The 10,675-nt window shown below is 43.7% G+C and overlaps 1 protein-coding gene across 3 annotated transcripts; it reads right to left on the bottom strand.

Moving 5' to 3' along the window:
- Nucleotides 1-540: 540 nt before the first annotated feature.
- Nucleotides 541-10,455, bottom strand: LOC130195923 (peroxisomal succinyl-coenzyme A thioesterase-like). Of its 3 annotated transcripts, none has more exons than XM_056417721.1 (12): nucleotides 10,309-10,455; nucleotides 8,406-8,611; nucleotides 8,218-8,317; nucleotides 6,592-6,782; nucleotides 6,296-6,465; nucleotides 5,155-5,274; nucleotides 4,884-4,966; nucleotides 4,693-4,786; nucleotides 4,506-4,586; nucleotides 4,271-4,415; nucleotides 4,043-4,201; nucleotides 541-676 (listed from the first exon to the last, which is right to left on the bottom strand). In XM_056417721.1, the coding sequence occupies exons 2-11, from the start codon at nucleotides 8,599-8,601 to the stop codon at nucleotides 4,065-4,067; spliced, it is 1,317 nt and encodes a 438-aa protein (XP_056273696.1). In that variant the 5' UTR covers nucleotides 8,602-8,611; nucleotides 10,309-10,455; the 3' UTR covers nucleotides 541-676; nucleotides 4,043-4,064. The 3 variants fall into 3 exon arrangements, with proteins under 3 accessions (XP_056273696.1, XP_056273695.1, XP_056273694.1); XM_056417720.1 differs by having other exon boundaries at nucleotides 4,060-4,201; XM_056417719.1 differs by having other exon boundaries at nucleotides 4,069-4,201.
- Nucleotides 10,456-10,675: the final 220 nt, after the last annotated feature.

Below are 10,675 nucleotides of genomic sequence, written 5' to 3'. Positions count from 1 at the left end.
CCACCTACAGGCCACCTACAGGCCGTCTACAGGCCACCTACAGGCCGCCTACAGGCCGTCTACAGGCCACCTACAGGCCGTCTGCAGGCCGCCTACAGGCCACCTACAGGCCGTCTACAGGCCGTCTACAGGCCGTCTACAGGTCACCTACAGACCTCCTACAGGCCGTCTGCAGGCCGCCACCTTGAAGTCACCAACACTCCAGAATCACATAACGCACACATGGATCTTGTGTGGAAGAACAGGACACTCACCTCAACCGTTCAGAGGTCGGTTTCATGAACATCAGATGTGCTCCGTCTACCAGTAAAGTCATTAAATTATAAAGTAAAGTAAAAGAAGACTGAGATGTTTCTTTAAGATATCAACTCCTTCGCGAGAAGTGTCTGGTCGTGTCTGCAGCGGGACGTTTCCTCTTAAAGTTCATCTGATGCAAAGTTACTGTTTTCATAAGAAAGTCTTTTTTTAAATAAACTACCATCAGAAAATAACTTTGTGTTCAATAATATGAAATGTGCTCATGTAAATAATAAGCTACAGCAGTTTCTTGCACAATTGCTATTTTATTCAGTTTATAAGAGACAAGAGAGCGCCTTTAAACATCCTCAGTGCTCTGCCACCATCGGCTGGCTCACGTTCATCATTCTGATCTTCTGCTCAGCAGCTTGCAGGGTGTCTACAGGAATAAACCAGTGAAATGTAAGACTTTTTAAGACTTTTTAAGACCACGTCTAAATAAAATTTAAGACCTAATTTACGATGGAAATATACATTAATCTAAATTAATTAATTCAAAGTAAACACACTGATGTCTGTTCAAAATTAACAGTATGGTGTAATGCAAAAGGATAACACAAATGTCATTGCTGTTGTAAATTATATTTATTAATACATTTTCAGAACATTTAAGTCCCATGAACAAATGTCTCTAAAATTAAGTAAATATATTTAAAAAATACATGCAACATAGTTCCTTTTGAACAAAGAAAATCCATAAAATAACAAATAACATTTCCAGCTGCTTTTAAAATGCAAATTCATTTACATAATAGAATGTATGTGTGTGTGGGTGAGTGAGTTCTCATGTCTCTATGTGATGGATGTTTGTGCACAGGTTCATGTCTCCTCCTGAGCTTTTGTGAATATACTAGGAAAACAATCCTTTTCAAACTGTATAAATATAAAAACTTCCAGTTGACATTTGGTCCATTCTCCTGGAAAAAAGAAAGAAAAAATGCAGACATTAGCCAAACAACAGTCACCACATCTCTTATGACACCACCACTTCAGATTAATGTCAGACTGGATAAATAGGAATGAAAACTATTTGTACAAATTAAGCAACGTGAGCCATCCCTTGAGCCTAGTGAACACTATGTAGACATAGACAGGTAAACACGACTCTACTTACTACCATTCTAAAACTATTTTTAATTAGTCTAATTAATGTGTAGTGCGCCTATCCATAGCTGTTATTAACTTGACACATGAGTAAAGCTTAACTATATGAAACACATACTCATATACAAGAGGATAGTTAATACATATATTTATGTTAGACTTACTTTGAGGTGCTGAAGTAGGTCCTGGTGTCATGGCCCATGAGCTCCATAGGATCCTGACTGGACCTGGTCACTGAACCGAGAGCACATGAAGTCCAGCTGTCTGCTCGCGGTGGTCTGGTCCAGAGTCTCGTGGAACAGAATGAAGAACGCACTGCAGCGTTGGTCTTCGGTGATGAGCTCTTTGTTGCAAGGCGCTGGATTTCCTCCGGTGACCTCCAGCGTTGTAGTTGACGTTGTTGCTGGCGGCGGAGCAGGAGCTAGCGGCGGAGCAGCAGCTAGCCCGCTGGCTGCTGGCCTTCGCTAGTCTTTGTGCTTCTTGCTCTGCACGTGAGATTCCACCGCTGGAAAGTCTCGCGACACATAACGCAGCTTCAGAAGCATTTCACCGACCGTGACCAGAAACACTCGTTCTTTTCAAGCCGTTGTTGAACTTGCATCCTGCCATGTTTTCTAAAGTAGCCGATGCTTCACGTTGTCGGGATTGATAGGACCGAATACGCGGTGCTCACCCGTGTGCGCGCATCACGGCAGCTTCGATGCGGCGCACATCGCTCTGTCGCGAGCCGATAATTGTTTGCGGGGATTTCACCCTGTTATAGGGAAACACTGGAGTTGATAAGCGTGTCTTCTTGTCTGATCAATACGCAACTGTGAGGTGCGCGAATGGACCGAGCGGACAGCTGCTGATCACTCAACAGCCCGACCTGCACAAATAGACAGTGCGCACAGCGCGCCAACATATTTTTTGGGAGCACCGAAGACCCATTTTGACCCAGGAAAACCCCTGGACATGACACCCAAAAAATTTAAGACCAATCCAATCTGAATTTAAGACAATTTAAGACTTTTTAAGGCCTTATTTTTAGGAAAAGCAATTTAAGACTTTTTAAGACTTTTTAAGGACCCGCGGACACCCTGGCTTGTGTTTATGGATCGATCCACATTTTGATATAGATTACTCAGTTACGGAATTTATGAAAAAAGAAGAATTTTCTTCTGCCACTGTGAGGTAATAATGGTTGTTCTCAGTTTTCTATCACAGTAAACGGCACACACGCATGGACAAAATAGAAAAGTAGGTACATAGTATTGAAACTAAATGGCAGAGTTGAGGATCAGATGGAGTGGGAGGAGTGGGACTAAATGGAGACTTCAATAATTTGGGGTCAAAACTATATAATGTGTCAAATAAAAACATTTTTGTTTTTATCCGTTAAAAGAGTTATAAATAGGGATCAAACCTTTTAATGTTATTTTCCCGTGGGTCAATTCTTCCCTGCATGTGACCCATCCTTAGTTATTAAGGAGCAGTGGGCTGAAGAGAAGACCGGGGAGCAACTGGGGGTTCAGTGCCTTGCTCAAGGACACTTTAACATCAACTATGGGGAGAGCGGGGATCGGACCGAGTACCATGGGGTTACAGGACGACCGCTCACCCTGTGAGCCACAGCCGACCCATGTATGGAATACATATGGGGACGTTGTTGTGTTTCTTTTCCTTTAAAAGAACTTTGTAATCTATGATTTTGATCACTGCTATATATATATATATATTGTTAGTCAGTGCAGAGGGCCTGTAGGTGTGCTTCAGACACAAATCGAATATATATAGGATTGTTACAGATAGCAATTAAATTGATAAAATGTTTTAGCAACAAATAATGCACGAAAAACTGAACATTCAATAAGCCTTTTATTTTATAATATTGTTTTTATTCTTTAATATTGCTGATTTAAGCTAAAATCCTAGAAAAACTCTAAAATCCTATCTCATGACCATTTAAAATTTCTCAGAACAGCTGGAGTGTACAAGTGTTGAGTGTTTGTCAAGGCTCAGGAAACCGGGAAAGTTAATTGACAATAGACAATTCATGATTTGTTTACCTACTAGTACTTTTTTCAAGGATATTTCTAATATTTAGAATAGGGATATTGAGTTTTCTTGTTGTTTTTCATATCAAGCATATTTAAATAAATAAAGGCTTGCAATATTAAAGTTGATTTGTACGAATATCAGATCAATGACATTTTTGTTTTTTTAATTGCATTGCAGAAAATAAAGAAATTCATCACAATATTCTAATTTTCTGAGACAGTCCTGTATAATATATAAATATAATATCTATTTAATATAATATATAAATAATGTATATATATATCAATATAATATATAAAATATTATTTAAATATAAATATTATACATATATACAGTATCTTATATATATCAACATAATACATAAATATTATTTATCTATAAATATGATATATATATACAGTATGAATATAATATATATAAATAATATTTATAAATAATATATACTTATAATAAATTATACATATATATAAATTATATATATATATTTTCTAAAATAGTTTAAAATCAAACATTTCCCATTGATTAGAATATAGAACGTGAGTCAGGGGAGACCATCTACGAGGGTGAATGAACCACAGGCTCCTGAAGTCTTTAAAGTTACACATCGAGAGGCGTTGCCTTGGTTACAGGTGGGACGAGGTCTCCGCCCCGGGGTGTGAGCCGCCGTACAGGTTCTGCCTCAGGAAGGACAGCGTCTTCCTCCAGGCGTCTTCCTGGGCCACAGAATGGGCCACCACCTCTCCGCCCCACAGAGCCATGACTGCAGAGAGGACAGGACACTTAGTCTCACCTGTGAGGAGCGGCAGGAGGCCGGTGGAGGTCAACCTACATGTCTGAGGGGCCTTGCCCATGGTCTTGAAGACGCTGGCTCGGGCGAACGGCGTGAACGGAGGCTCGATCAGGTGCCCGGCGTTCGGGTACGACAGGACGGTCAGCAGGTGGTCGTTCCCCGCCCGCTGCATCATCGCCTTCATCTGGACCGCAGCGAGGAAGAAGAACTCATCTTGTATTCATCAGATGGTATTTTAATGAAAGCCAATAAACCCGGACCCCAGTGAACTCACGTCCATCGCTGACTCGTCGGCGGGCCAGTTCTGATCGTCCTCACCCACGACGACCAGCAGAGGACAGCGGAGACGACCCACCTGCTCAACACACACACACACACATGTAATACACCTGTAGGTTGGGCTTTCATACATAAACCTGTAGTTTGGACCTCCAGAGGAGGTTCTGTCTGGTGCTACTCACGTCTACTTTGAGGGAGGGATCGGTGGGGATGGGCAGCAGCAGATCTCGCCAAATCACTTGCTCTTCCTCGTTAACTCGGGCTTTACCAGCATTACTGAAAGGACCACATTGAGAGGTCAAAGATCAGTGTGTGCTGAGAGGCTCAGGAACGTCACAGGTAAGACAACCTGACTGAGGGGAGAGCAACTTACTCTTTAAAGTAACTCATTATTTGTTGCAAAGATCCGCCGATGGGCTGCACATGACTCCCACTAATGCACACTGCACACCTGAGCTGGATACCACACACACACACACACGATCAGCTGATGTCTGAACTCATGATCGTGGACAAAAATGATGTAATAAGGGAATCACAGAACAGAAAAACTCCACAGGTCAAAAGGCCACTTGAGGCTTAAAGTTGGGCACCATTAAGGGCGTCGCCTCGTGTTAGTGGACGCATTACTAGAATCAGAATACCTTCATGACTTGGGAGTAAACCGCCATCCTGAGGGTGAGACTGGTGCCGAAGGAAAGGCCCAACATGGCGATCCTGCTGCCGATGATCTGAGGATGCTGCTCCAGGACTCTGTAGGCGGTCTGCAGCGGGGGAGCAGGAAGGATTTGTTTTTAGAAACATTATTAGTATCGTCATATGCAAACATGGAAGTCACTCTCCATTAGAAAGAAAGGGACAGTTTGGTAGCAGGAGTACCAAAATGTCTTCGAGACAAATCGGTGGAAGCTATATTTACAGTCAGGGTTCATGCACATGTTGACTTTAAACCAACTTTTTTTTTAACTTGCGAGTATGATACTTTGACCGTCTTGCTTTTAAAAACACATTATTTCAAACTCAGCGTGAATGAACATTTGAATAAAAGTAATTTGCAGGACTTTTCCAAAACTTTGGGATTTCTTTTTTTCAAGTTTTCCATGACTGTAGGAACCCTGTATAGTAATTTTCCACATGCAACCAAGCAGAGAGTGAAAGGTTTCAAGAGACCTCAGACAAACTTTAACTGTTAGTTTTTGTCCGTGTAGTTTTGCTTATCTGATTTGAGGGTCTATGGATCAAGGATTTCCAGCCTTCTGAGACAAATAGGGGCTATTTTTGTGCTGTATCAAATGACTTTTGCTGGACAACTGAGGTTCTTTGTGAGATTAAACAAAAACCTCCAGCCAAGGAAACCTGGATTTATTTTGGTATTTACCAATTTATTTTGTTATATTTTTATTATATTTTGTTTAAAATTTTGTTTTATTTTTTTTATTTTATTATTAAGCCATCATCAAAGCAAAATGTCAAACTGGTTCTAGCTTCTAAATTATGAGGTTTTTCTGCTGTCTCTAAAACTCAGGGAATAAATTCCCGAGCTTTTGAAAACATTTAATCCATTTATCAACAAAATAATCTGCAGAATAATGGATTAAGAAAAGCAGCCTTAGACTCAGGAGTGTTCTTATGTGTTAAGAACTAATCTGTAGTGAAACTGAATACAACACCAACGAAGAAGAGTTGAGAGAACGTGGGGTAAAAGGTTTGATAGGAAGTCGTATCGGGTCCCTTCATCCTGAAGTCCTCCATGTACCATCTGAACGGGTTATAGATCGGGTCTACCTCAAAGTAGTCGTTGTCCACCATCTTCCCAGTTTCCCTGGTGATTTGAGGTGTCAGGTAGTCGAGGGCCAGGGCGGCGAAGCCGTGGGACGCCAGCAGCGCCGCCCGATACTCCACCAACTTCCCTCCGCCCCCCCACAGGTCCAGGAGGGCGGGGAACGGTCCCGGCCCTTCAGGTGAGACAAAACGCCAAAGACGGTAAGAAAACGATGATCATGTCGTTTATTTCTCATGGAAACCTTTTTACTTCATCCACGTCACACCGGACCTCCCTCCAGACTCTGTTCTGGTCCTACCTGAGGGGAGGAAGAGGGTCGCCGTGAGTCCGCCTTCTGTAATGGGGATCCTGCGGACGCCGGGCGCCATGTACCAGCGCTCCACCGCCACGCCGGCCAGCGGCAGCTGGTCCACGAAGCCCCCGGTCAGGTGACCCTGGTACACAGAGATCATGACCACCATGGGGGTCTGGACGTCCATCTTCCTCATCCTGAGGGATGATGGGAAAGAGTCAACTCTGACTCTTTATCGGTGGGTTTCATGTGGAAAGTAGGGATGCTCTGATCTGATCGGCCGATATTTCCATTATCGGTTTTGATCGGCCGATCAGATGACATAAAATCCCTGCCCTATCAACTTTCGATGGTACTTTCTGTGCCTACCATGGTGACCACGGGTAACGGGGAGTCAGGGTTCGATTCCGGAGAGGGAGCCTGAGAAACGGCTACCACATCCAAGGAAGGCAGACGACCTGATTCTTTTTACTTTTCAAACGCCTATTGCGGGGTGATTCCTGGGGGGTACTAGAACTATCAGACGTTTCAATCGCAGCGAACCGCAACAGAGAAAATGCGCCCGGCGAGGGCCGGCAGAGGTCAGAGGTCCAACGAGGGGATCCTCACGCACCGAGCGGCGTCCCCGTCCCCCGAGTTGAATCTCTGGGTCGACTCAGCCGACTCTCACATGTCTGCCCCTAGAGATGCTCACGCTAAACACATTCCATCGGGAGCAAAGAGGGTTTTGATCAAGTTAGCGGAAGGATTTACGTGACACAACATCCATTTATCAAAATAAGATGTCGACAAATCATACACTAACATATAAAAGTAAACAATGAACTGATTGTTCTATCTTTATAGATCGTTTCTGAGATTTAGCTTAAATTATGCTAACATTAAAACATTTTTACTGTAACATGGAAGATCATTTAAAAATAAGTCTGACTTTTTTATGTTAAAAAAAGTCCTGTATATAGATTTCCCCAAGAGTTCCAGGAAATGAATGATGCAGATGTGTTCCATACATATCTGAAATCCCCTACACTGGCAATAAATCCATTTTAATGTATCAATTAGGACATTTTTCAAAGTAAAAGTCCTAAATGTTTAAAGAAATGTCATTTTTTAAATGTTTGAGGCGCTCTAGATATGTTTGTCCTCAGAGTCACCAGGCAACGACTGATGCAGATGTGTTCAGGACGTCCCTGACTTCCCCTAGCCTGGCAATCAAACATATTTACGGTCGCAATTAGGAGATTTTTCAAATTAAAAGTCCTACATTTTTACAAGAAATCGGTAATTTATTTAATGTTTGAGATGCTTTATATATGTATTTCCTCATAGTCCCAGGCAATGACTGATGCAGATGTGTTCAAGACAGTCCTGACTTCCATTACCCTGGAAATCAAACATATTTACTGTCGCAATTAGGAGAAATCGGTAATTCCATCAATGTTTGAGGTGCTTTATATATGTATTTCCTCATAGTCCTCATAGCAATAATGCTACACAATAAATAGAATGCTTCAATCGACACCGTGATCGGTGATCGGTATTATCGGATCGGCAGATACTGATTTCAGTGATCGGCACCAAAAAACCTGATCGGAGCATCTCTAGTGAAAAGCCTTATCCATGTGGACCAACCTGAGCCCTGATTTGCTGCCTGGAACTGGTCTGAGGCTCCACATCAGACCCATTGGTTCAACCCCAGAATATGTCCCTCCCAGACTGGGATCCTCGGAAACTAAAATAAAAGGTAAAAAGGAATGAAAAAATGGGTTTTCATTGGGCAAACATCCCCAGATACGTCTTCTGGTTGTTGAGCCACGTACCGTTCACGGTCCCGGTGGCGTTGGCGGTGTAGTGGGCGAACGCCTCCCAGCCGTAGCCGCCCTCACACTTGTGGAAGGCGCCGACGGTCAGCTGGAACCCAGGGAGGACGTTCTGGACCAGGACGGTGAACTTCTCGTCCATGAGCCCTCTGGACGGCTGGACCGACAGCTTGGCACCGCAGCGCTTCCCGTCCATCCTGAGGCCGCTACGGGACCGTGGTCAAAACAATCCACGGTGGTCAAAACAATCCACGGTGGTCAAAACAATCCACGGTGGTCAACGGCGAGAGTTTGAATATAATGGTGCATGTCAAAAGTCAGCCGGGCCGAGGTCGTCCTCGTCAGTGTCAGGACGGCGGCAGGCGAGCGGCACTCGTCCAGCACCCTTCAAGGAGCTACTTAATGGGCGGAGCCTAACTTCCTGGGAACACCCATTGTTGTTTCGGCAGGTCAGCTGCTGTCACCGGCGGAGGCTTGCCACTGACTTGCCACACGCTTACCACTGACTTGTCACATGCTTACCACTGACTTGTCACATGCTTGCCACTGACTTGTCACACGCTTACCACTGACTTGTCACACGCTTACCACTGACTTGTCACATGCTTACCACTGACTTGTCACATGCTTACCACTGACTTGTCACACGCTTACCACTGACTTGTCACATGCTTGCCACTGACTTGTCACACGCTTACCACTGACTTGTCACATGCTTACCACTGACTTGTCACATGCTTACCACTGACTTGTCACATGCTTACCACTGACTTGTCACATGCTTACCACTGACTTGCCACACGCTTACCACTGACTTGTCACATGCTTACCACTGACTTGTCACATGCTTACCACTGACTTGACGCTTACCACTGACTTGTCACACGCTTACCACTGACTTGTCACATGCTTACCACTGACTTGTCACATGCTTACCACTGACTTGTCACATGCTTACCACTGACTTGCCACATGCTTACCACTGACTTGCCACATGCTTACCACTGACTTGTCACATGCTTACCACTGACTTGTCACATGCTTGCCACTGACTTGTCACATGCTTGCCACTGACTTGTCACATGCTTACCACTGACTTGTCACATGCTTACCACTGACTTGTCACATGCTTACCACTGACTTGTCACATGCTTACTGACCACATGCTTACCACTGACTTGACATGCTTACCACTAACTTAACACATGCTTACCACTAACTTGCCACATGCTTGCCACTGACTTGTCACATGCTTACCACTGACTTGTCACATGCTTACCACTGACTTGTCACATGCTTGCCACTGACTTGTCACATGCTTACCACTGACTTGTCACATGCTTACCACTGACATGCATTCCTGCTGAGCATTGCCACTTTCATTTCACTGCACACCCTGTGTGTGTATGTGACAAATAAAACATCTTGAATCTTGAATCTTGAATGCTTACCACACGCTTACCACTAACTTAACACATGCTTACCACTAACTTGCCACATGCTTGCCACTGACTTGTCGTTTTAGACATTCCTATCTTGCTTCTCTTGGTAATAAAACTGACACATTGTGCTGAACAAGGTCAATTTAGGCGACCAAAAAATTAACAATTAACGTTCATGAGCCGCAAGAGGAGGAGCGACATGCTACTGCGTTGAACCCTGCAAATAATGAACTAACTAATAATGTGTGTCCGGTTCTTGTTCTTTAGCTAGCAACATAAATGTTGTCGAGGAGCTCAATGTATTCATTTGAGATTCAAACCTTCACGTCCCGGCTGCAGAGACAGAGAAACGGCTGAAACAAGTATAGTGACATGGACCTTCAACAGGTCAAAGTCCTGCACATTGCGCGTCCCCCATTCCCGTCCAAATGGCATCGTGTGGTCGTTGAAGGAACACTTACTGTGCGCGCGCACCTCCGGAGCAGATGTCGTCTTTGTCGGTTCAATCTACAGCTGTGACTGAATCTGTGCCGCTTGAACCTCCTTCTCCCGACTGCAGTCAAGCCAGCCGCCACTTCGAAAAACACAGTCAAGCCAGCCCGCCCGATTTTTTTCAGTACACGTATATACCAGGCATTACGGTACGAGCGTGTGAAAACTGTCTTCAAAATAAGAGCGAACTTCCGGTGAACGTGATATGACGAAACACGCCTTTAAATACAGATATAGTGAAGAGATGAAAAATCATGAATTGTATGAATGATGAATACAATATATAAAAGAAGGTAATTATTCCAATATTGGATGTTCTCATTTAAAATTTCAAAA

The sequence above is a fragment of the Pseudoliparis swirei genome, chromosome 6 (assembly GCF_029220125.1).
Source record: "Pseudoliparis swirei isolate HS2019 ecotype Mariana Trench chromosome 6, NWPU_hadal_v1, whole genome shotgun sequence".
NCBI classification, from domain to species: Eukaryota; Metazoa; Chordata; class Actinopteri; order Perciformes; family Liparidae; genus Pseudoliparis; species Pseudoliparis swirei.
This window is presented reverse-complemented; position numbering and strand designations above follow the sequence as displayed.